At 39.8% G+C, this 27,859-nt stretch overlaps 1 protein-coding gene across 5 annotated transcripts in view; it reads left to right on the top strand.

Annotated features, from left to right (window-relative positions):
* The window catches only part of kiaa1328 (KIAA1328 ortholog), a 179,900-nt gene that overhangs the window by 34,128 nt on the left and 117,913 nt on the right, over positions 1-27,859 (top strand). For all 5 annotated transcript variants that reach the window (XR_009645001.1, XR_009645000.1, XM_060829546.1 and 2 more), the window contains 2 exons: positions 4,749-4,864; positions 17,879-17,997. Coding sequence is in view for 3 of the 5 variants with exons in the window: in XM_060829546.1 (XP_060685529.1) it covers positions 4,749-4,864; positions 17,879-17,997 (235 nt within the window). In the remaining 2 variants the exon portion in view is untranslated. The remainder of the gene's footprint in view (positions 1-4,748; positions 4,865-17,878; positions 17,998-27,859) is intronic.

The raw sequence follows: 27,859 nt of genomic DNA, 5'->3' as shown, positions 1-27,859 counted from the left end.
TAGGGGAAGAGTCCTTGTGTATTCTTAAGGCTGAGACAGATTCTTGATCACTAGGTGAATCGAAAGTTATAGGGAAAATGCAGGAAGGTGGATGTGAGGAATGTCAGATCAGCCATGAACTTAATGAATGGCAGACCAGGCTCTAGGGAATAAGTGGCCTCCTCCTGTTCCTATATCTTTCCCAGTGTTTCCACATCCTTCCTGTAATGGGGTGACCAGAACTGTACACAATATTCCAAGTGAGGCCGCACTAGCATTTTGTATAGTTACAGCATGACGTTAACGGCTCCAGAACTCAGTCTCTGTATCAATAAAACCTAACAGCGCATGCCTTCTTAACAGCACTATCAACCGAGGTGGCAACTTTCAGGGATCTATGTACATGGATTTCAAGATCCCTCTACACATCCACACTACCAAGAATCTTTCCATTGACTCAGTATTCTGCCTTCCTGTTACTCTTCCTAAGGTGAATCACCTCGCATTTAGCTGCATTGAACTCCATTTGCCACCTCTCGGCTCAATTCTGCAGTTAATCCAAGTCCCCCTGCAACCTGCAACATCCTTCCACACTGTTCGCTGCTCCACTGACCTTAGTGTCATTTGCAAACTTATTAATGCATCCACCTATGCCTGCGTCCGAGTCATCTATAAAAATGACAAACAGCAGTGGTCCCAAAACAGATCCTTGTGGCACACCACTAGTAACTGGACTCCAGGCTGAATATTTTCCATTAACCGTCACTCGCTGCCGCCTTTCAGAAAGCCAGTTTCTAATCCAAACTGCTAAATCACCCTCAATTTCATGCCTCTGCATTTTCTCCAACAGCCTACCATGTGGAACCTTATCAAAGGCTTTACTGAAGTCCTTGTACACCACATCAACTGCCCTACCCTCATCCACATGTTTGGTCACTTGACAAACTCAAATGAGGTTTGTGAGACATGACCTGCCCTTGACGAAACTATGTTAACTATCTGATATCAAATTGTTGCTTGTTAGATGATTATAAATCCTATCTCTTATAATTCTTTCCAAAACTTTTCCTACAACAGATGTATGGCTCACTGGTCGAGCATTACCTGGGTCATATCTACTGCCCTTCTTGAACCAGGGCACAACATTTGCAATCCTCCAGTCCTCAGGTACTAAACTTGTAGACAATGACTCAAAGATCAAAGTCAAAGGCTCCGCTATCTCCTCCTTAACTTCTTAAGTTTTATAGGTTCGTGATTGCAAGAGAATGAAAGGGTATCATGTCTAGATAGGATATTAGTATTGAGGACGCAATCAGACCAACCATGATCTTATCAAATCGAGGAGGAGGTTCAAGTGGCTGAATGGACATTCATATATAGGATCTGAAATATTTATTGACCAACTACCTTTTAAAAAGGTTTGGAATAATCAGCATAAAATATTATATCGTACTGCATGTAATATCATGCCCTTATGTGTGCAGTTAAAGTTGTGGTTGAGTTAATGTAAGAAAATTGGCTAGCTATAACAACATTAGTTCAGAATTTTTAAAACATCATTCATAGAATGAGGGTGTCACTGGCTGGGCCAGCATTTATCGCCCATCCCTAAATGCCAGAAAGTAGTAAAGAGTCAATTACATTGCTGTTAGTTTGGAGTGGCCTGTATTCCAGACCAGATGAGTATAGCAGTTTCCTTCCCTAAAGAGCTTTAATAAGCCAGATGGGCTTTTCCTGACAATTGATAATGGATTTATGGTTACCATTAGACACTCAATTCCAGTTTTTTTTTTAATTCAAATTTTAACATTTGCCACGGCAGGATTCAGACCCAGGCCCCCAGAACGTTACCTGGGTCTTTGGATTAACAGTTCAGTGATGATACCACTAAGCCATTGCTACCTCTAGAATTGTAGCAATACGTTTGCTATTATTTAACATAGCCTTTCTTTAAACTACTTTTATTTCTCTCTTGGTTACAATCCCTTGATTGATGTTCTATTAACTAAATACTAAATAAGAACCATTTTTATGATGAGTCCATTTCACTTGAAGTGGAGGCCAATCCATGTTCAACAACTTGCTTATAAAACACTGCTTGCATTTTGACAGCTATGACAAATTTTACCCACAATAGCTGAGGTAATCCACATAGTCCAAGAGGACAACATTCTGAATACAGCAATCCACAACAGTCTTTTAAATACAAAATGCAAATCCACTGTATTTCCCAATTTTAGCCAACTCTTTGATAATGTCTAGGATCTGGATCCACATCTTGGTCAAGAAGTAATCAATTCCTCCTACCTTTGTCTCCAATTTCATTGAAATTTGTCCACAAAGTTAGGGCTGAAGTACAAGTGCAAAGAAATGATGGAGCAGTTTTGGGATTGGCAGACAGTTTTGAGTTGATGTAAATGCTGTATTGTCTCTATACCCCCCCAACATGCGCACGCACACATGCAGGAGTATGATCCCTCGAGCATGTTTCGCTATTTAATAAGATCATGGCTAATCTGATTGTAACACTGAAACATGGAAAATAAAAGCAGGAGTAAGCCATTGGACTTTTTAAGCCAGCTCCTCTGTTCAATATGATCATGGCTGATCATCCAAGTCAATACCTTGTTCCCATTTTCTCCCCATATCCTTTGAACCTTTTAGCCCTAAGAACTGTTTCTAACTACTTCTCACAAACATTCAAAGTTTTGCCTCAACCACTTTTTATGGCAAAGAATTCCTCAGATACACCATTCTCTGGCTATATAAATGGCCTCAAGATTGGAAAATTACACGTTACTCTTTTGTTTAAAAAGGGTGAAAGAAGAAATGCAGAGAATTACCAATCAGTCTAATATTAGTGTGAAAATTGTTGGTATCTATAATTAAAATAGGATAGGAACACCTTTGAAAATTTTTATCTAACCAGGGAGAGCCAGCATGGATTGGTGACACGTAAGTTCATGCTTGACAAACCTCGTTGAACTTTTTGAAGAGATGGCTAAGGTAATGGACATGGGCATGTCTATGGATATTTTTTATATGGTCTTCCAGAAAACATTTGATAAAGTCCTATATGAGAGACTGTTAACTAAAGTAGAAACCCTTGGAATTGATGGTACGAAATCACCCCAAGTCTCATTGTACCTCCCCTTTTCACCATTCAGATAATAATAATTATACATTGTGAATAGATGGGGTCTTGGCACTGATCCCTGTGGTATCCCACTAGGAAAAAAACAAGTTTATCCATACTCTATTTCTGTCTGCCAACCATTCCTCTATTCATGTGCTTTAATTTTACATGCTAATCTTGTGGGACCTTATTGTAAACCCTATGAAAGTTTGTTTTCCAAATAAATGGGGAGCCTTAGTTCTAGATTTTCTGTCAAATGGAAACATCCTTTGCACATCCGCCCTTTCAAGCCCATTAAGAATTTTGTGTTTCAATCAAATCACTTCCTACTTTTCTGAAATTCACTAGATACAAGTTAAGACTCTTCAACATTGGCTCATAAGACAAACTACTTATTCCAGGTATTAGTCTAGCAAACATTCTCTGAAGTAATATAAATGCATTTATATCCTTCCTTAAAGAACAATAATATTGTGACCTGTTGAGAAATTTGATAGCCATCATGTCCATGTACGAACTGGAGAAAGTTATTTTTGGAATTTATCAAATTCCTAAATTGCAGACTATGTCACGACTACGGTTTTCTTCAAGGAAAAATTAATTTCAATTTATACTTGAAATATTCTGGTATTATTGCGCTTTTTGTGGCTGTATTTTGCAGGCTTTGTTTGGGTTGCTAGAATAAAATTAACCAGGTAATGGATGTGTAGATAAAGTCAGTTCTGTACTTTTGCTTTTTTAAAGTGGCATCTGCCATTGATGAATGAAAAATGAAGTCTGGGATGGTTATACATGTAGATTTTTATTTTCTGCTTATTTTTCACTAGGGTAGCAGGAAGTAAACAATTTTCAAACATTTACTGGTGGCTGTTACCATTTAGTACCTTGTCTAAACAATTTTTCGTAAGTGTTTTGAACATGAGATTTTTGATAAGGAAATAATGAAGGAAGCTTTGTTATTACCTTAAAATGTTTTGTGAATCTTGAATTGATTTTGAAAATGTTTGAAAATAACATTGAGTTGGTGTCAATTGTAATGGGATCCATTACAATTTTTAGATATTGACAAAAGTGACGTGGTAATCTTTGACCTGGAAGAGTGCTAACAGGAAGGAATAATTAGTTGAAGGAAATAGCAAGCAAGGAAACTTGATCCTTTTTCTGCTTGGGACCTATTTGAATTCCAGTTTTGTCCTTGTGCATGATTAGCAAAGCTTGTAATAGCATTTAATTACTGCCCTCGCTTACTAAAGCCATCATGAGATAAATCAAGAATTAAAACAGATATCTGTATCTTCTATACTGTAATTGCAGCAGAAAACACTTAGAGTGAAACTAGAGCTAAAGTTTCATTGAAACAGAAGACAATGCATGAATAAAGGTTACGTACTCAACTTCCTCAAAGGTGTGGAAGTAGCCTTTGAATATTTTTAAGGCAGAAGTAGCTAGATTCCTGATCAGCAAGGTGGTGAAAGACTATCAGGTAGGAGTGTGGCATATCAAATTAGCTATGATCTAATGAAATGGTGGAGTTTCAGGGAAAGGCTGAGTTGCTTACTTCTATTCTGAATTTGCCTGTTTGCAAGCATTTCAGTTAATGCAAAGTCTAACTCTTCTGTTTTTACCCACCTAGAGTAAGTGAAGAGAAAGAAGAAACTGTGGAACGATTAAAGGCAGAACATGAATCATTTGAAAAGAAAATCAGAGAACTGGAGGACCAGAATGAACTCATTGTCATGGAACGGGAAGATATCCTTAACTGCTTTAAAATTTTATATGACATACATTTAGTGGAATCCATCTGTGTTTTGTGTTTAGAACGCATACATGTAGTTTGAAGCAAAAAAGAATGTTTGTGATAGGGTGAAAGGGAGGAGCAATTAAATGACATAAGCATTGGACTGTGCAAGACCACAAGAGTGGTAGAGTCATAGTCATAAAGATGTACAGCACAGAAACAGACCCTTCGGTCCAATTCGTCCATACCGACCAGTTACTCTAACCTAATCTAGTCCCATTTGCCAGCTCTTGGCCCATATTTCTTTTAAGACCTTCTTATTCATATCCATCCAGATGCCTTTAAAATGCAGTAATTCTATCCGTCTTCACCACTTCCTCTTTCAGCTCATTCTGTGCACGCACCACCCTCTGTATGAAAAAGTTGCTCCTTAGGTCCTCTTTATATCTTTGCCCTGCCACCCTGAACCTGTGCCATCTTGTCTGTTTATTCTATCCATGCCCCTCATGATTTTATAAACCTCTACAAGGTCACCCCCCAGCCTCCGAAGCTCCAGGGAAAACAGCTCCAGCATATTCAGCCTCTCCCTTTAGCTAAATCCTCCAATCCTGGCAACATCCTTGTAAATCTTTTCTGAACCCTTTCAAATTTCACAATGCCCTTCTAATAGGAAGGAGATCAGAATTGCATGCAGTATTCCAAAAGTGGCCTAACCAATGTCCTGTACAGCTGCAACATGACCTCCCAACTCCTATACTCAATACTCTGACCAATAAAGGAAAGCATACCAAACACCTTCACTATCCTTTTCTACCTGCAACTCCACTTTCAAGGAAGTATGAGCCTGCACTCCAAGGTCTCTTTGTTCAGCAATACTCCCTAGGACCTTACCATTAAGTGGTAATGGAACAAGTAAGAATGAAAATGTATGCCTACATGACTAGGTGTGAATGCCACAATCCTGAACAGCTGCCATCTGAAACTAAAAGATAAATGTGAGGAAGACCATAAGATGAGGAGCAGCAGTAGACCATTTAGCCCGTTGAGCCTTTCATTGAGATCATGGTTGCTCTGATAATCCTCACTTCCACTTAGCCACCTTTCCTCAATCTTTTATTTCCTTACTGATTAAAAATTTGTTTATATCTGCCTTGAATATACTTAACTACCTAAATACCTACTTGACTACTTAACAATCTATGTTGTTTTGGAGGTGATAAAGATGGTGACCAAGTATACCAGCTCCAAGTGAAACACCATGTTGTACCGAGAGTACATAGCACAGGAACAGACTCTTGCCCCATCAAGCCTGTGCTGTCATATGATGCCTTTCCAAACTAAAACCAATCCAAATCCCAGTATTCTTTGCCTATTCATATATCTTAAGATGTCTCTTAAACGATTGTTTCCACCTCCATCACCACCTGCTACCACCACCTCTGCCAACAAATTCCACACACTTACCACCCTATGTGTAAAAAGAAATTTGCCTCTCACATCCCCTTTAAACTCCCACCTTTTACTGTAAACATATGTCCCTAATATCATTTCTGAGAATTTTTCTGGGAAAAATACTCTATCCATGCCTCTCATAATCTTGTAAACCTCTATCAGGTTGCCCCTCAGCCTTCGAAGTGCAACAAATCAAGATGATCAAGTTTCTTCTCATAGCTTATACCCTTGAACCAGGTAACATCCCATTAAACCTTTCTGTACCCTTCAATACCTCCGTGTCCTTTTGGTAGAGTGGCGACCACAACTGTATGCAATATTCCAAATGTGACCTTAGTAAAGTTTTATACAGCTGAAATGTGACTTGCCAGTTCTTATATTCTGTGCCCTAACTGATGAAAGCAAACATGCCATATGCATTCTTAATCACCTTCTCCAATTAGGTTGCTACTTTTAGTGGACCTGTACACCTGGATTCTTCTGTACATTAATGCTGCTAAGGATTCTGCCATTTAATGTATTCTTCCCTCTTACATTACAACTTTAAAAATGCATAACCTCACATTTCTCTGGATTAAATTTCATCAGTTTCTCCAGCCTATCAATATCCTGCTGTATCCTAGGCAATCCTCCTCACTGTCTGCAGTTCCCCCAACTTTTGTGTCGTCCGCAAACTTACTATTCAGACCACCTAAGTTCTCTTCCAAATCATTCATATGAAAGGGTCCCAGCATTGATCTGTATAGAACCACACTGGTCAGAAAAACAACCTTCCACCTCTACTTTCTACCTACTTTGACCAAGCCAGTTCTGTATCCATCTTAGCAGCTCACTACAAATCCTACATTTATCTTTAATAATCTTCCTCTCTTCACATACCTATAGAAGCTTTTACAATCAGTTTGTATATTACTTACAAGCTTACACCTCCCCCCTCACCCCACCTTCCTTGACTGAAATCTAAACTGCTCTTAATTCTCAGATCTGCTATTTTTGATGAATCGTATGCCTGTTTTGAATCTAATCCTATTCCCTTCTCAGCCATGTCTGGGCTACCCGTACTGTTATATTTTTATGCCAAGTAAGAATGAACAATGGCTACACTTCTTCCAAGCACTCTTTAAAAATGTTTGCCATTGCATATCAACAGCCATCCTTTTAACTAACATAGCCAATGTGCCATAGCTAGCTTGAGCCTTGTGCCATCACTGTTTCATTTATTTAGATTCAGGCTTCTAGCCTCAGTATCAACCATGTCACTCTCCATCTTAATGAAAAGTTCTATCATATTATGGTCACTCTTCCCCAAGAGGCTTAGCACAGTTGACAATTATTCTTTCTGGTTATTCAGTACCAATCTAGTGTGGCCCTTTTCACTAATTGATTCCTCGATGTATTGAACCATTTCAAACATGCTCCAGGCATTCTCTACAGCATTGTTACTCATTTGATTTGTCCAATCTATATGCAGCCTAAAGTCAGGCATAATTATAATGTTGCATTTGTTGCTTGCATCTCTCATTTCCTGTTTAATGCTTTCCCAAGCATTACCTGTCTCTGGGCATCTGCATGCAACCTCCATTATTATTTGAATTATTTTGCATCATGGCTGTTTTATTCTTGCCTTTGAGTTCTCCACGTATCACTTTATTTCCCATTCTTTTGTTTTGGCCCCTACTATCCTTTTCTGTTTCCCTGTATAGGTTCCCATTCCCTTGCTATTTTAAGTTTCAACTGTCCCCAGCAGCTCGAACAAACACCCCCGCGAGGATGTCAGTTCCAGTCCTGTCCATGTGCAGTTTATCCAGTTTGTACTGATCTCTCTCTCTCTCTCCCCTGCCAGATCCAGTCTCAATGTTCCAGGAATCTGATAACTTCCTTCTTGAACCATTTCTACAACCATGAATTTGCCTGTTAAATCCTGCTATTTCAACTCTGACTAGCATGTGCCACTGGTTGCAAACCTGAGATCACTACTTTTGATGTACTACTTTACATTTTGTTTCCTAATTCCCTATGTTTTGCTTTTAGGACCTCTTCCTTTTACCCATATTTTTTGTTCCAATGTTTACCTTGACCACTGGCTGTTCACCTTCTCACTCCAGAATGTCCTGTAACTACTCTGGTATCCTTGACCCAAGCACCTGGGAGATAACACTCTATTCTGGAGTCTCATTTGTAGCCACAAACATTTGATTATTCCCCCCTTATGATTGAATCCCCTATTGGTATAGCCTACCAACACGTTCCTCCTGTATAGTAAAGCTAACTGTGATGTAATGAATTAGGCTGTTGCTACTTTCCTCTGAGAGGCTATTTACCCCAACAAAATCCAAAGCGACATATCTGTTTTGCAGGCAAATGGCCACAGTGGATTCCTGAACTGCCTTCATAGTTTAGTTCGCTGCTTGGTTGTCATCCATTCCTTCCTGTGGTTTCATGATTATTTTGTAATTTTGAAATGCACTTACTGTCTTCTATTGTGAAGACTGATACAAAGTATTCTTTTAACTTCTTTGCCAATTCCTGGTTCCTCATTACTGTTTGCCCAGTCTCTCACTTTAAGGAGCTTATGTTCACTTTGGCTTATCTCTTCCTTTTTATATACTTAAGGAAGATTGTCCAGCTTGATGTTCCTTGCAAGTTTACCCTCAAAGTTGAGTCATACAGCATAGAAGCAGGCCCTATGACCGACCATGTCTGTACTGATCAATAGACACCACTCTATACTAAGCCAATTTCTTTACACTTGGTCTGTAGCCTCCTATATTCAGGCATTTTTAAATATTCATTCAGAAGTTTCTTACCTGTTGTGCGAGTATCAGCCTCCACCACCTTCTTAGGCTTCATGTTTCATATTTGTGCCAATCTGAATGAGAGAAGTTTTTTCAGATCTCCTCTAGACCGTATACTTCTCACATTGAAATTATGCCTGCTGATCTTAGACATGTCTCCCATAGAGAAGAGCCCTGTCTACATCTCTCATAATTTTGTATACCTCTATCAGCCCTTCAGCCTCTTGTGCTGCAAGGAAATTAAGCCCAGTTTATCCAATCGCTCCTCATTACTGAAACTTTTCATCGTGGGCAACATCTTGGTAAATCTCCTCAGTGTCCTCCAGTGCAATCATGTCCTTCTGATAGTGTGCTAGCGTACAATATTCCATCTATGGCCTAGTCAATGTTTCATAAAGTTGTAACAAGATTTCCTTTCTCCTGTATTCCATACCCTGGCTAATGAAGACAAACAACTGGTATGCTGCCTTCACCACCCTGCCTACTTGTACTGACACTTGCAGGGATCTATGAACTTATACATCAAGGACACTTTGTCCTCAGTATTTCCTAGGAAGCAAATATTCATTGTGTAAATCCTTCCATTATTAAACCCCCAAAATACATCACCTCGCACTTATTGAGATCAAATTCTGTTTGTCATTGCTCTGTCCAATTTACCAGTTGATCAATATCAGACTGTATCCTGAAACCATGATCATCACTATCAACAACACCCCCAGTATTCATGACATCTAAAACATACTCATTCAACTTCTACATTCACATCCAGTCAGTGATGTACATAAGAAATATCAAGGGTTTCAGGACCGAACCCTATCGTGTAGTACTGGTCACAGTTTTCCAATGACAAAAATAATCCTTTGCCATCATTTTTTGCTCAGTCATCTGGCACTTCACCTGTGGCTAGTGAAGTATTAAATATATCCACCAAGCACTGTTCACCCATCTCTAGGCTCAAAGCAGAAGCAGCGAAACAAAGACCGGAACAAACAGCCCTCCCTCAAATCCAACCCAAACTCTGGATCAGATACATGGACAACCCTTTTTTATTATTAAGAGAACAGAAATCGAAAACATGCGCTGGATTATCAACACCATACTCGCAGGGACCACATTTACGAGAGAGGAGGAAATCAACGATCAACTCGCATTCACCGTTCTGTATTCTTTCTACAATCACATCCAGGAATGGATCACAAAAGTGCACAGACAAGCCACACAGACTGACCAGATCCTGAGTACCAACTAGCCAGTAAACTCCACGACCAGCTGGCCCCAGTAGCTGTGCACACATGACAAAGACCACAAATGCAACTGAGACAACACAATAATCTTAGGACAAGCTAAACAGTGGGCAGCCAGAGAATTTCTAGAAGCATGGTACTCATCCATGAACTCCATCGACAAACACACAGAACTAAACCCAATATACTGGCCACTATAATAAACAACTGGAACCGGCAACCGGAACAGCAGGAATAGAACTAAATACATTCCAAAGACGCAGTATAGCAGCGCTTCACAGGAGGCTCCAAAGCACTGATGATGTCACCTAGCCAGGAGAGGAAACATCAGCAGATCAACTTCCCAGCTCAGCAAACTTACCCACAACTATGACAGCTAGCACTGAGCTACAAATCATTACACAAGCATTTCCAAATGTCTTCTGAGTCACAGGACATGAAACATTAACTCTGCTTTCTTTCTACAGATGCTGTTAGACCTGCTGAGTTTCACCAACAATTTCTGTTTTTGTTTCTGAGCAATTATGTGACTGACTCTGATTTACTATCTGCAGTACTATGGGAAAAGGGCTCATTTCCTCTTTTGATACAAATTAGTGGGTGGCACAGTGGTTAGCACTGCTGCCTCACAGCGCCAGAGACCTGGGTTCAATTCCCACCTTAGGCGACTGACTGTGGAGTTTACACATTCTCCCCGCGTCTAAGTGGGTTTCCTTCGGGTGCTCCGGTTTCCTCCCACAGTCCAAAGATGGACTATAGGACAAACAGGAAGACAGCTAACAATCCGCATCCATGAATATCAGCTAGCCACAAAACGACAGGACCGGCTATCCCTAGTAGCCATACACTCAGACAACCAGGAACATGAATTTGACTGGGAAAACACTACCATCATAGGACAAGCCAGACAGAGAACAGCCAGGGAATTCCTAGAGGCATGGCATTCATCCACAAACTCCATTAACAGACACATGGACCTGGACCCCATATACAAACCACTACAGCTGAAACTGACACCCGGAAGCGGCAAGAACATCCATCAACAGACGCATCGACCTGGACCCCACATACAAACTACTACAGCTGAAACTGACACCCGGAAGCGGCAAGAACAAACCACTATAAATACCGGAAGAAACATCAAAGCAGCGCTTCACAGGAGGCTCCAATAGCACTGATGATGTTCCCTAGCCAGGGAACGAAACGTTTGCAGCAAAAACTCCCAGCTCGGCGAACAGAACCACAACAAAGGAATTGAAATGGACAGTGAAATGGTATTAACTGTGAAACCATCCTGCATTTGCAAAGCTTAAAAGCAAAATATGTACTGTTGATATGATTCTGTGATAAGACCATATTTGCTGAACAATCCTGACTGCACTAAAGCTACACTAGCAACCAATTAGGATAACCAATTGATTATTATTAGTTAATCATTGGAAAACAAAAGAATATGTTCAATCCATCGACCTTTTTTGAATTGCCAAAGAGTTTGATAATGTCTTGGCCAATCAAAGTGGATGTCAACGAATTAGCACCCTGTACTGTAATTTATTGACTAATTTTAAAATTTCTTCCATTTATACTGGTAATAAACTAATAAGCTCAATCTTTTTGTAATATAATGCTAAGTGGACAAAAGTTGGTCATTAGTTGAAATGATCTGCAGAGGGCAGCAGTCACCATGTTTTCAAGCTTTTCACTGTAAGTGATAACTTTTATTTTTAATGTGTTCTTTCTTTCTATCTTATTAGTCAGTTAGTTTTCTGCATCTTGAGGCTCCAAACATCATGTGATATTTCAGTTTATGAGCCAAGTTCAGAGATCAGAATTAGTGCCTTGTTTTACTTGAAATGTTACTTCCAGAACTCGAGAAGAATTGTGGCTGGTTTGCTGTAATTATCTGCTCCGTTCATTCTTAAGTGTAGTGTCAGATAAGAAATTAACCATTATGCTGGTGGGTTAAGTGTTGCTTCGGGAGAATGCCAGATAATTTCAAAACATCAATAACGTTTGTTTGATTGAAGCAATTTTGATTGAAGTGATTATTTTCCTGGTACTTTAGGGACAGTCAAGTGGGGACTGAGTGCAACTTGCTGTGGAAAACATAAAAAGGTTTATAATGGTCAACACAAGCTTTGCAAATAACTACAAAATACTTGAGACCCAGCTGAAATAGCAATTGGGTTCAGTTTAGTTCTCATGAGTCAGATTCGACAGCTAATAAATGGCTGGCCTTTTTAGGTCAAGTTATTAGCCCTCTGTCAAAATATTTAGAGACTGCCTTGGTTTAAGAAGTCTGGACCTGACTGAAGAATTTCGGTTTGAGTCTGTTATGGACAGTTTGAGTGTTTAAACTAATCTCAGTCCTTATTCTCACCACCTGTCTTTTACCCTTCTTAAATAATTGTGGTGTATTTCCCTGCTGCCTCTGTTTGTGGATTCTAACTTTGTAAGGATAATGCTGTAGTAAAGTTAAATCAGAAGAAGAATTTGTTTCACACCCTTTGTGGTGAAGGGAATATTTTGCAGCACAGCTGTGCTTTCAGGCACAGAAGAAGAGACTGATTCAAAAAGGATAAAAAGAGCAGCAACATCAATGGAAAATAACTGAAGGTGCCAGCATATCAATGTTCTTGCTTTTAAGATGGAATCCAAAAATTCAGAACTGGAGATGGCAGTCCGGAATTACTTTAAGATGTTAATAGGTTAGCCAGTTTTTTTTTGAAAGTCCATTGAGGGTCATCTGAGGTAAATTACTGAAATGTCATTCTTAACTTACGATTTTGATGAAAGTTGATTTCTTAGGAAGAACACAAAATGCAGGTTCAAAGGAGAAATAGTTACTAAAGACTTGCACAACAGATAAACAACTATTTGTGGGTCATCTCTGAACTAAGTGGCAAGTAATTATCATGTCCTCCTTGGTTGAAAGTGGTTTTCCATTTTTGGCCTTCTGGTCTTGGAGCTATGGTGTATATATTTGGCCAGTGGTAACATTCGGCATGTTGATATTTGTGAATTCAGGAAAGGTAGCGCCTTTGAATGTTAAGGGGAAATAGTTAGTTAGATTCTTTCATTTGAGATGGTGACTGCCAGGCATTTATACGGTGTGAATATTGTGTGTCACTTATCAGCCCAAGCTTGGACATTTCCAAGGTCTGTTGTTTAGATTAGACTTAGTGTGGAAACAGGCCCTTCAGCCCAACAAGTCCACACCGACCCGCCGAAGCGCAACCCACCCATACCCCTACATTTACCCCTTACCTAACACTACAGGCAATTTAGCATGGCCAATTCACCTGACCTGCACATCTTTGGACTGTGGGAGGAAACCGGAGCACCCGGAGGAAACCCACGCAGACAGGGGGAGAATGTGCAAACTCCACACAGTCAGTCGTCTGAGGCGGGAATTGAACCCGGGTCTCAGGCACTGTGAGGCAGCAGTGCTAACCACTGTGCCACCGTGCCGCCCATAGACACAGTCATCTTTATTATTTGAGTAATTACAAATGCTACTAAACATTGTGCAGCCCTCAATAAACATCTGTGCTGATCTCATGGTGGAGGGAAGCTCATTGATGAAACAATTGAAAATGTTTGGGTTGAGGAAGAAATGTTAGTCAGAACATTGTGGAACTTCTTCCTTTTCTTCAGACAGGACTGTTGATAACAATTCTGGCAAGCTGGAGTGGAACACAATAGCCAGCGGACTGGAAGACTGGGAGCAGAGTGGAACAACCGGCAGACTGGAATACTGGAGCGGGATGTGACAGCCGGCACACTGACTCATTAACGTTGAACTGTTATCTGTGAAGAACTAGGGTCAACTTTGACACAAGATATATGGAAATTCTAGATTATTTGGCCAAAAATATGGGTTAACTTTTATGTGAAATTTGTGAGTATGGTGCTGGAAATGCACAGCAGACCAGGGAGCATCCAAGGAGCAGGAGAATTGATGTTTTGAGTAAAAGCCCTTCATCAGGAATGAGCCTGTGAGCCGAGGGGATGGTGAGATAAATTGGGGGGGTTGGGGGGTGAGGTCGGCTGGGGCGAAGGTGGCTGAGAGTGCGATAGGTAGATGGAGTTGGGGATAATGTGATAGGTTGGAGAAAAAGGTGGAGCGGGTAGATGGGAAGGAAGATGGACAGGTCAGACAGGTCTTGAGAGCGATGCCGAATTGGAAAATTGGAACTAGGATAAGTTGGGGGGGAAGGGAACTGAGGAAACTGGTGAAATCCACATTGACGTGGGGTTGGAAGGTCCCGAGGTGAAAGATGAGAAGTTTTTCCACCAGGCATCAGGTGGTTAGGGAGTGGTGATGGAGGAAGCCCAGGACCTGCATGCCCTTGGCAGAGTAGGAGGGGGAGTTGAAGTGTTTGGCCACAGGGCGGTGGGATTGTTTGCTGCGGATGTCCCGGAGATGTCCTTTGAAGCACTCTGTAAATAGGCATCCTGACTCCCCAAAGTAAAGGAGGCTACATTGGGAGCAATGGATGCAATTTACTGTTTGTGGGGGGGAAATAAATCTCTCTTTGATATTTTGTCAGTGGGTATATGAATAGGAGGGTTTGGAGGGAAAAGGGCTGGGTGTTGGCAATTGGGACTAGATTGTGTTGGGATATCTGGTCAGCATGGACAAGTTGGACCGAAGGGTCTGTTTTCACGCTGTACATCTTTATGACTCTATTGACTGTCAATTCTAGATTCTCCCAGAAGAGGAAATAACCTTTTTACATCCAACCTGTAAAGGCCTCTTAGAATCTTGTATATTGTAATTAAGTAGTCATGCATTCTTCTAAATTACAATGGCTGCATGCCCATCTTTGTCTCAACCTTCCTCATAAAACAACCCAATATCCCAGACATTAGATTTAGGTTTTATTGTCAAGTATTCTTGAGTACGGGAATACAGGACTGCAGTGCACAAAGTTGACATTCTCCGGCACAATCTTAATATTCAAAAGACAGGATTAACAACAGAAGTAGAAATAAAGTACTGAAAGACGCTGCTTCATGAGTCCTTTCTGCCAGAAAAACAGCCACAAATTTCGAATCTGTGAGCAATCAGATGCCCAGAGTCCCCACATGCCACCGCACCTGAAACACCACCATCTCCACCTGGGCTCAGCCAATGGCCTGGAACCACATGTCACGAGAGGATCAGTGTTCCCATTCTACGATGGCATCATGCATTTGTTGACACTGTCGTTGCCATGAGTCCACTGAAGCTGTCATATTGAACTGGGCTCAAAGTGGATGCTGGGCCCGCCTTACTGAAACCGCTGGTGCCTCATTCTGGCTTACATTGCTACCACTGCTGCCTCGTGGGTCTGCCATTTCAGCAAAGGAATTGCTGCTGCTGCTGCTCCTGCTGGCACACTGGGAAGGGGGCCTATACTTACGAAAGGAAAAAAGAAAAAGAAGAGCAAATGTAAAAGAAAGAGAGAAAAAAAAGAACAGCAGCTCTAGGCCTTCAGTCTTCAGTTGGAAAATTATCCCATATAGCATGGTTCTCACACCGATACTGTTACAGACAAGCAACAAATATATTGTTTAAGAGCATATAAAGTAAGATTTTCCTCAACAACAGTTTGATGTACCTTGAATGGTTATGTCAGCCATTTCGGAGAGCAATTAATAATTAACCATGTTACTGTCTATCTGGAATGACATTAAGGCCTAACCTTTTAAAGACTCAAAGGTAGAAGACAGAGGGTGGTGGTGGAGGGATGTTTTTCAGACTGGAGGCCTGTGACTAATAGAGTGCCACAAGGATCGGTGCTGGATTCACTACTTTTCTTCATTTATATAAATGATTTGGATGTGAGCATAAGAAGTACAGTTAGTAAGTTTGCACACCAAAATTGGAGGTGTAGTGGACAGCAAAGAAGTTTACCTCCGATTACAACAAGACCTTGATCAGATGGGCCAGTGGGTTGAGGAGTGGCAGGTGGAGTGTATTTAGGTAAATGCAAGGTGCTGCATTTTAGGAAAGCTAATCTTAGCAGGACTTATACACTTAATGGTAAGGCCTGAGGGAATGTTGCTGAACAAAGAGACCTTGAAGTGCAGGTTCATAGCTCCTTGAAAGTGGAATTGCAGACGATAAGATAGTGAGGTGGTGTTTGGTATGCTTTCATTTATTGGTCAGTGTATTGAATACAGGAGTTGGGAGGTCATGTTGCTGTACAGGACATCGGTTAGGCCACTTTTGGAATATTGCATGCAATTCTGGTCTCCTTCCTCTTGGAAGGATGTTGTGAAACGTGAAAGGGTTCAGAAAAGATTTACAAGAATGTTGCCATGGTTAGAGGATTTGAGCTTTAGGGAGAGGTTGAATAGGCTGGGGCTGTTTTCCCTGAAGTGCGGAGGCTGAGGGGTGACCTTTATAGATATTTATAAAATCGCTAGGGGCATGGATAGGATAAATAGACAAAGTCTTTTCCCTGGGGTCGGGCAGTCCAGAACTAGACAGCATAGGTTTAGGGTGAGAGGGGAAAGATAATTAAAAGAGACTTGTGAGGCAACATTTTCAGAGGATGGAATGGGCTGCTAGAGGAAGTGATGGAGGCTAGTACAATTGCAACATTTAAAAGGCATCTGGATGAGTAAATGAATAGGAAGGGTTTGATGGGATATGGGCTGGGTGTTGGCAGGTAGGACTAGATTGGGTTAAGATATCTGTTCGGCATGAGTGAGTTGGACCGAAGGGTCTGTTTCTGTGCTGTAAATCTCTGACTCTAGTCTTCCTTCTTTGAATTATGTTAATATACCAGTTGGGCTTTGACAAATCATGGTTCACCATTTTTCTTTGTATTCAAAATTTAATTAACTAACAACTCACAATAACATAGAAGTTACATTGTATCATGCATAATTCCTTTGTCAAAGTCTGGATACGTTTTATGATTAGAATCAGCTTTATTGTCACATGTACTCACATGGGTACAGTGGAAAATTTACACGTTGCCACTTAGGGCACCATCTGAGGTACAAAGATGCCTGGGTATGGATCTCTCAATGCAGAGGTTTTTCACTTTAAAATCTATTGGTTCATTATGTAAGTCATCACTGGATGAATTCTGTTGTGCTAGTGAATTAAAACAACTTATGAAAAATCAGGACCTAGATAATGTGTTTTGCAGCTTTGTTCATTGGCATGATTACTAGAATTCATATATAACAAATTGTAAAATTAAATCTAGCTTAGAGTTCCTGGCTGTCAGCAGTTCATTTTCATTTTCTTATGTGTCAATTACTATATTGATTCAGTAGATTTAAAAAATTTAATTTAATCACTTAGGACATTCACAATTTGTCTATTTGCTAAATTTGAGTGCTGCAGTATGATTTATAAAACTGGTTTATGCTGTATAAACTCTTTCCGCATCTTTTGAATGTGTCTTTTCTGCTTTGAGAGGAAAATAGCTGCTTTGTTATGCCTCATCATTTGAAAGCAGTGAGCAAAATTTGTGGTGCTTTATATTTTCTCCTATTATGTTACTTCCCTTGACCCACTTTATACCGTTGCAACACCAGTATGAAAAATGCCAGGAACTCCTGAGTGTTTACCAAAACTGCCTCTCTGAGCAGAAAGAAAAATTGAACCAGTGCTTTCCTGTATCCTGGAACAATAAGGAAAAGGTAAGCCCTAGCTTCTGAATCTGATGTGTGGAATTATTGTTAGTGAAAGTGATGTATGAACTGTAGAACTAGTACATTTGCAACTGCACAATGTAAATCTACTTAATTAGCTCAACAAAAATCATTTGGCTTGAGCACCTGTTGGAAATGGCAAAATACTACATGTGGCTCTACCATACTAGATTCAGTTGCAGCTTGACAAAGTCTCAGGAACTGTAATCCCAGGCTGCTGTCTGTCTGGAAGCAGGTTTGTTATAAAATAGTGTCAAGGGGTGAGAAGGAAGCAAGCAATCTTTTACCATCAATTCATTAACACCATCTCTTTTCATAAATCAGAATTGATAACTGACTTCCTTTGTAAATGTAATTGTAATTTCAAATTGCTGAGTAATTCACACATTTGTGTGGATAATCTCATGCATAATTTTGTCAGTCCAATAATTGGGAGGAGAATTATGCTCCTAAAATAAAGTATACTGAAATGTGAAAGCAAAGCACGATAGATATGTGTAATCTGAAATAAAACACAATGCCAGAAATACTCTGCAGCATTTACAGCATTTTCTATTTATGTCTTAAATTCTACGTTACTTCAAATTTTACATGACTATTGGGGCAAATTACATTGAGGATGCTGGAATCCTTACATAAGTGCGAGTTATATTTTAATACATGAGAACTTGTGTATGTATTATGTAGCATGCTCTATAGTTTATTACATTTGCCTAACTTAAATTTTTCACACTTCTGATGTTACATGCAAATTTCAGTGCCACATATTCAAACTGAAAACTTAAATTTGCTAGTTTCATCTTACTTTGAGGAGAAGCTGCTTTATCGGCTGCTTACATCCCTTTGGAAACTCTGATAGGAACGAAAATGTTTTCTCTTTAATCTCCAATTTGCCTTGTTCTAAACATATGCTGAAATTAACAATTTAAGACAGTAGTATGTAACTAAGAAAATTTGAGGAGAAATGAATGAAGGGTTAGTATTTGCTGGAGGAATTCAATCAACTTCTAAAATCATATGGTACAGAAGAGGCCCTTCTGCCTGTAACACCAAAAATACACTATATCTACACTTCCACTTATCAGCACTTGGCCCATAGTCTTGAATATTGTAACACTTCAGGTGCATATCCAAGCACTTTTTATTTTAAAGGTTGTAAGGTAACCTGCCTCAACTACTGTCCCTGGTAGTGCATTTCCGACCCCTACCAGTCTCTGGGTGAAAGAATATTATGTTGATAACCTTCTGCTTTCCACTTTAAAAGTGTGAGGTAGTGCCAAAGTAATGAAACCGTGTAGGAAAAACTAAGGATTTAACTTGGGAGCAGAACAAGAATGTGCAATAACGGAGTAAGTTGTAAACTTAACATTAATTCACCAAGATCTTTACTAACGTATGAAATTGACATCTGAGAGGAGTATCTGTAAAAAAAAAATTGGACGATTTGGATTAATTTTAAAATATTTGCCATTCCTGCTGAGCTTTTCCAGCAACTTCTACTTTTGTTACGATTCAGCTCTTGGTGAGTCAAGTGATTGAGAGTTTTGAGTATGTTACTAGGGGGATGCCAAAGGTATCACTAAACTGGCTTGGTGGTTCAGGTATGACAAAGATCCCATAGACATAATTAAACAGCAAATAATTATTTTGGTGTTGGGGCCAAATTTCTCTCTCAACCAATGCAAGTAGCACCCCAGTTGATTCTTTATATTTGTCTGATTTTTAGTACAATTTTTAGGTTATCTAGTTGAAAATTCCCTCCTTTCTGCCTTTCCCCTTTCTTGAACAGAGTTGTTACATGTGAGTTTCAAAACTGCTGAGACCTGTGCAGAATCTAGCAAATTACAACCATTGCGTTCACCATCTGTGCAGCTTATTGTTTTAAGACCGCAGGCTACTGCCCATCAAATCTTGGGAACTTGGTGATTTTTAAGTCCCATTACTATTTAGAATTAATTTTCTGTAGCGTGGTAACTGACCTAATTTCCTCCTCTAGTTTTACTTTTTTGATTTTCAACTGTTCTTGAGGTACCTTTTTTAAAATCTTCTGCAATGAAAATGGAACATGTACGAAAGAGGTCCCCAATTTGCAAACATTTGACTTATGAGCATGCGTATTTATGAATACAATTTCATACAGTGGTACAATTTTGAAGACTCGACGTATGAACATTTCCTGTCCTGATGAACGCTCCTTTATGTTGTCCTGTGTTGTGTTCTGACTTGCGAACAGACTCTAGAACAGAACCTGTTTGCAACCTGGGGACTGTCTGATCTCGTTCAAAGCCTGTGCCATTTTCTTTCTCATTATTGATTCTTCAGTCTTGTTCTTTTAGGATCAATGTTCACTTCTGCTAGTCTTTTTATATGCATATAGAAGCTTTTGCCCTCTCATTAGATTTCTCTCAGACTCCAATTTCTACTACTTTTTAGTAATCCATTGCTAATTTCCAAACTTTTCTCAGTCTTCTGCTCTATCACTAATCTCACAGCAATGTCTTTTTAACCTTGATACCAGTTAGCTACAGATAATGCATCTTTCTAATTTTCTGTTCATGGTTGTGAACTATCTCCTTAAATGTCGGCCACTGCATCTTCACAAGCTTACCTTTGAACCTTTTATCCTTTTCCACTTTAACCAGTCGTCATCAGTTACTTGTAGTTATTTTAATTTAAGTTACATATTTTAGTAGTAGGCCCATGTTTCTAGCTCAAACTTAATTGTGAAGTTTCAGACATAGTGGATAGCGAAGAAGGTTACCTCAGATTACAACAGGATCTTGACCAGACGGGCCAATGGGCTGAGAAGTGGTAGATGGAGTTTAATCCAGATAAATGCGAGGTGTTGCATTTTGGGAAAGCAAATCTTAGCAGCACTAATACACTTAACGATAAGGCCCTAGTGTGTGCTGCTGAACAAAGAGACCTTGAAGAGCAGGTTCATATCTCCTTGAAAGTGGAGGTGCATTTAGATAGGATAGTGAAGAAAGTATTTGGTATGCTTTCCTTTATTGGTCATTGAGTACAGGAGTTGAGAGGTCATGTTGCGGCTGTACAGGACATTGGTAAGGCCACTGTTGAAATATTGCATGCAATTCTGGTCTCCTTCCTATTGGAAAGATGTTGTGAAATTTGAAAGGGTTCAGAAAAGATTTAGAAGGATGTTGCCAGGGTTGGAGGATTTGAGCTACAGGGAGAGGCTGGAGTGGTGGAGGCTGAGGGGTGACCTTAGAGGGTTACAACATTGAGTGGCATGGATAGACAAAGTCTTTTCCCTGGGGTTGGGGAGTCCAGAACTAGAGGGCATAGGTTTAGGGTGATAGGTGAAAGATATAAAAGAGATATAAGGGGCAACATTTTCGCATAGAGGGTGGTATGTGTATGGAATAAGCTGCCAGAGGAAGTGGTGGAGGCTGGTACAATTGCAACATTTAAGAGACATTTGGATGGGTATATGAATAGGAAGGGTTTGGAGGGATATGGGCCGGGTGCTGGCAGGTGGGACTAGATTAGGTTGGGATATCTGGTCAGCATGGACAGGTTGGACCAAAGGGTCTGTTTCCATGCTCTACGTGTCTATGACTCTGTGATCACTTTTGTGTAGAGGATCCTTTACTGTAATATCAATCCTGTCTTAATAAACAATATTTGGTCCAAAATAGCCTGATCCCTGATATATTCTGTAACATATTGCAATAAGATTCTATTCTGACTGCGTTCATATGAATTCATCCTCTCTTCAGGCTACCGTTAGCAATTAGACCTCTCCAATTGATGTGAATATTGAAGTTACCCAGATTATTGCCATACCTTTCATGCACTTCATTATTATTTCTTTATTTATATCCTGTCCTACTGCGTTAACTGCAATTATGGGACCTATAAACTACTCCCACTGGTGATATCTTTCCTTAACAAAAAAAAATACACAGAGCTGGGGATGCTGGAATTAACAAACAAAACAGAAACATTTCAGATCTAGTGAGTTCTGAAGAAAGGGTCACTAGACCCAAAATGATACCTTTGCCTTCTCTCCACAGGTGTTGCAAGGCCTGTTGTATTTTTCCAGTAGTTTCTGTTTTTGTTTCTGACATCTTTATTTTGTTATTTCTCCTCATCATCCAAACTGATTGGTTGGTTGGTTGGTTGGTTGTACATTGCAATCTTCTGAACCATGACCATTTCTCACATTTAATTTGAACAAATGAATTCAGTCCAACCCAACTTGAATACATAAATACAGTCATGGTAGTAAAATTACATGGAAACAGTTGCATTTATGTGTTTCATTCATGGAAATGCAACTTGTGACTTTTAATTCTGATTATTTCATAGAATCATAGAATCCCAACAGTGTGAAAACAGACTATTCTGCCCAACAAGGCCACACCAACTCTCTTTGAAGAGCATCCTACCCAGACTCTCAACACCCCCTCCATAACCCTGCATTTCCCAAGGCTAATCCACCCAACCTACACATCCCTGGACAGCATGGGACAATCTAGCGTGGCCAATCCTCCTCATCTGTACATCTTTGGACTGTGGGAGGAAACTGGAGCACTCGGAGGAAACCCACACAGATCCGTGGAAAATATGCGCATAGACAGTTGCCCAAGGCTGGAATTCACCCTGGGTCCCTGGTGCTGTGAGACAGTAGTGCTAACCACTATGCCATTACATTCCCCATTTTTAAAAAAATTATTTATTCTGTTCTAAAAGCCATTCTTGCATTGAAAAAGAAAGTAACAGTTTTGCTGGGCGGCACGGTGGCACAGTGGTTAGCACTGCTGCCTCACAGCGCCAGGGACCTGGGTTCAATTCCCGCCTCAGGCGACTGACTGTGTGGAGCTTGCATGTTCTCCCCGTGTCTGTGTGGGTTTCCTCCGGGTGCTCCGGTTTCCTCCCACAGTCCAAAGATGTGCGGGTCAGGTGAATTGGCCATACTAAATTGCCCGTAGTGTTAGGTAAGGGATATAAGTAGGGGTATGGGTGGGTTGCGCTTCGGCGGGTTGGTGTGGACTTGTTGGGCCGAAGGGCCTGTTTCCACACTGTAAGTAATCTAATCTAAAAAAAATGACTAGTTCAATTTAGTATTGATTGCATAAAATAATGGGAGTAAGAGAGGTTTCTGCCAAAGGAGACCTCTTTACTATAGATAATTTTCAACTGAGTGACCATCTTAACCTTTCTTAAATTGGTCGGGTTGGACTGCGGTGGTGTTGGTGAAACAGTGTTGTACCCACATCAAATGGATGTTTCTTCCTTCATCTGCATCCTTCAACTACATCCATTCTTGAAGTATCTCAGGTTTAATGCTTGATTGACAGTGGAATATAAACCCATAAACTTAGGCTCCAGTTTCCCATTAGTAACCTGCCAGAAATGGTTATTTATGTCTGAAAGGGGTCAAGTCGAATAGTCACGTATAAGGGCCAAATACCTTGGGAAAGGTTCATCTTTATATGTATAACAGTATATAAATCTTAAAATGGAACAAAAAGAGACAAATCGAGAAGGTAGGAAAATTTGATATTTTTTCTTTCTTTTGATATTTTAATGAGATTTTTATGAACCACCTAGGTAATGTACAGCAGATGATTATTGAGGTTAAAAAAACAAATTTTAAATGGTTCCTTACTGTGTTGTGTTTCATATGCCTGTAAAAATAACTTTGCCTTTTAAGTAAGGAAACCATCCACAGCGGGATGCTAAGATGCAGTTTGTTACAATTATTTAAGCAACAAGAGTTTGTCTTATTTAATACGACTCTGAAACATGTAATTTAACAAAGTAGCCTGTGTTATTCAAAGGTTTCCATTGAATTTTCGTACGTTTTTCATTTCCTATTGTTTCAGTACTATCAGATAGTTACAATAAATTTTAGACTTTAAAAGTTATTATACTTTGACAAATCATTTAATTAATAGTTTTGATTTTCTTGCATATTGTTTTTCTCTATTCATTTTATATTTAGCAGGTTTCACACTTAGTACATGAATATCTTGTGGCTAGATTTATACATGGTCATCTTGTGATGACCATTGTACATGTCATTGTTGCAATTAGGTTTCTTTCATGTGGGATATTATTCCAACTGCTTCATGTCGGCCAGTGAGTCTTTCTTCTAAACTGGTGCTTGCTCAGTTTCGATGCTTTAATTAGATTAAAGGTCCGTTTTGCATTTGAAAACTATACAACTGTAACATAAATTGCTGACCATCTGGAATTTAAAGATAATTAAAATGTGCATAAAGTTTACAACAGAAGCAATATAGATTTGCTTTGTTGTATTGTTTCACTATTCTATATGATCTACTCAATTGAGACAGGGATAAATTAACTACTTTAGTTTATCTTGTAGTTGTTACTCAAGTGGACAAAATGTAGTTTCTTCCATTGTGTTAACAGCATGTCTTATATTAGTAATCAGGAATATAAAAGCAAATCGGTGTTATTTAGATGAACTGCCTGAATGGCCATGGATGTAATCTCCGTATAACAGAGCGGTGATTTTATATAATGCTATGTAAAATTCATTTTGCTTTTAATCTCTTGCAAAATCAATATTTCCTGTAGTGACAAATATCACATTGGAAAAAGAGAAAAATTCCTCTTGTATTTCAATTCAGATTGTCCATGAGGTTCAATTAATCTCATTCTATTTCCAATGTAATGTGCTTTAATATTTCCAAGCTAAGATGCAACTGGTTGGGTTAGCCTTTTAACGTTTTTATTGACTCCATTTATTTGAGCTATCACTGCAAATGATGAAGGCTGAGAAGACTGTGCCTTTCTCCTCTTCTAAGCTGAAAGAGTTTGTTGGTGGATTATGACTTTCTGATTAAATCTTGTGGTGTGACCATCATTGGAAAAGTCAGCATTTTTTGCTCATTCCCAATTACCCTTGAGCAGCTCGTTGTGAGCTACCTCCTTGAACTGTGCAGTCCCTGTGTTTGAGAGATTGTTCCAGAATTTTGACTTAGCAGTTGTGAAGGAATGATGATGAAAATTCCAAGTCCGGATGCTGAGAGATTTAAAGGGAAATTAATTCAGATTAACACCTTGTGTAGAAAATGAATTTTAAAAATGCTGTATTTGGTAATAGTTGATGTAGCTGAATTACTGAGAAAGAAGGTCTTAATATTGATTCCTATATGTCGATATAGTGTCCTTGAGCTCAACCACGTGTAGTTAGCAATAGAAAAAAGGAAAATCAGCAAGTATGGCAGCATCAGTGGAGAGTGAAACAGAGTTAGTGTTATGAGTCTGTTTTAACTGTTCAGCAGACAGCACCTTTCAAACTCACTATCGCTACCATTACAAGAGCAATAAATACTTGGGAACACCACCACCTGCAAGTTCCCCTCCAAACCACACACCATCTTGACTTAGAAATATATTGCCATTCCTTTAGTGTTCCTGATTCAAAATTTTGTACTTCACTTCCTAAAGGCATTGTGCGTGTACCAACATCAAATCGACTGCAGCAGGTTGAGAATGCAGTTCACTAGTACCTTCTCAAAAGGCAAATCCTTTTAGCCCTGCTTATTTGTCTAATCTCTCCAGAAGAGCAAATCACCTAGTATCACTCCCCACCTTTTCCCCATAGGCCGACAAACTTTCTGTACAGTTACTATACAATTCTCTTGCCATAATTGGTTGCTGTATAAAAAGGCTTTGTCTCTTACTGCAAATTTGTCATTCAAACTTAAAATCTCAGAAGGCAATAAGATGTTGGAGCAGAACAATTAGATTAGATTACTTAGTGTGGAAACAGGCCCTTCAGCCCAACAAGTCCATACCGACCCGCCGAAGCGCAACCCACCCATACCCCTACATTTACCCCTTACCTAACACGACGGGCAAGTTAGCATGGCCAATTCACCTGACCCGCACATCTTTGGACTGTGGGAGGAAACTGGAGCACCCGGAGGAAACCCACGCAGACACGGGGAGAACGTGCAAACTCCACACAGTCAGTCGCCTGAGGCGGGAAATGAACCCGGGTCTCTGGCGCTGTGAGGCAACAGTGCTAACCACAGTGCCACTGTGCCACCCATAAATGTTTCAATAAGTCCCTTGAAGACTGATAACTTTTTCAAATAATTCAAACTTCCAGTGAATAGCTGCAAATGCAGGTGACAAGATTTGAAGACAAGACCGAAATGTAGGATTAGACCATTTGGCTCATCAAGTCTCCACTGCCATTCCATGAGATCATGGCTGATAATCCTCAAGTCCACTGTCCTGTCTTTTCCCTATAACCCTGGATTCCTTCACTGATTGATTAAAATCAGTCTGTCACAGCCTTGAATATACTTTAATGACCCAGCCTCAAAATTTATTTTCTGTAAGGAATTCCACAGTTTTACTGCACTCCCTAAAGAAGAAACTCCTCTTCATCTCTATCTTAAATGAGTGACTACTTACTCTATGATTAAGCCCTCTCGTCCATCACACTTAAACAAGGGGCAATAATTCTGCACATCGAGTCTAACAAGCCCCTTAAGTCTCAAACATGTGAACAAAGTTTCCTGTCATTTTTCTAAACTCCAATGAGTACAGGCCCAACCTAGTCAACCTTTTCTCAAGAAAATCCATCCATAACCAGAATCAGCCTAGTAAATCATTGCTTCCGATTTCAGCACATCTTTCAATTGGTAAGTTCTGATTTGTACCTTGTTTAGTTTTTGCAAGTCTTCTCTCTTTTTTTCTGTTTCATTTCCTTTGAAGTAAAGGCAAACATTCCATTTCCCTTTCTGAATACTTAATGAATTTCAATGCTAGATTTCTATGATATTTGCAGAAGGATTCCCAAATCTTTCACCATTTAAATAATATTCAGCTCCTATATTCTTTCCGCCAAGGTACATATCCCTCTTCAGATTGTGCTATTGTGTGGTGTCACTACCGCTTTTCCAAGGGCTCCTGGAACAGGTAGTAAGTGCTCGCCTTGCTAGTGATGCCCAAGTCCCATGAGTGAATTTTCAAAAATCTAAGAGGTTGTGAATGGTGGTGAATATTGTGGGCAAATGTTCCCACTTCTGACTTTGTGATGGAGGGAAGGTCATTAAAGCAACTGTGGATGGTTAGGCCTGAGGAACTCCAGCAGATTCCTAGAGATGAGATAACTAACATCTAGCAAGCACAACCATTTTCCTATTTGCCAGGTATGATTCCTTCAGTGGAGAGTTTTCCCTTGATTAACTGGAGTTTTATTAGGGCTACTTGATGCTACACTTTGGTCAAATGCAACCTTGTAGTCAAGTGTTGTCACTCTCTCACCTGACCTCTGGAATTCAGCTCTTCTGTCCATATTTGAATCCAGGCTGTAATAAGGTCAGGAACTCAGTAGCCCTGGCAAAACTCAAACTAGGTGCCTGTTGAGGGTTTAAACAAAGTATCCTCCTTACCCCAAAGTCTGCCTTCTACTAGTTAGAATCTATCCATGCTAACCTCTATCTTATTAAATAGCTTAATGTTTAATACCTTATCATACACTTTCTGCAAATTCAAATATATTATATCCACTGCTTACTCTTCACCCACTTTATTTTTTCTTCTTGTTAAGGCATTGAAGGAGACACTTTTTCTCTTCCTTTCAGGAACTTGAGCTCCAAAAACACACAGGTACCAATATTCCTCTGAATTCTTCCCTCCCTCCCCTTCCCTCTGATTCCATCCCTCTTTCTAATCCCATCTATTAATCATGTATTCACTGTACCCTCCAACTTCCTCTCTCTGATGCTAAATGATCAGTACTCAACAGAGGATGTAATTTTGATTCTTTATGTACCCCCCGCCCCACAATGAATTTTGGGCATGACACAATGTTGAAATAGTTTATTGT

Source organism: Hemiscyllium ocellatum, chromosome 1, assembly GCF_020745735.1.
Source record: "Hemiscyllium ocellatum isolate sHemOce1 chromosome 1, sHemOce1.pat.X.cur, whole genome shotgun sequence".
Classification (NCBI taxonomy): Eukaryota; Metazoa; Chordata; class Chondrichthyes; order Orectolobiformes; family Hemiscylliidae; genus Hemiscyllium; species Hemiscyllium ocellatum.
Note: the sequence above shows the minus strand (reverse complement) of the source record. Positions and strands in the feature narration are given on the sequence as shown.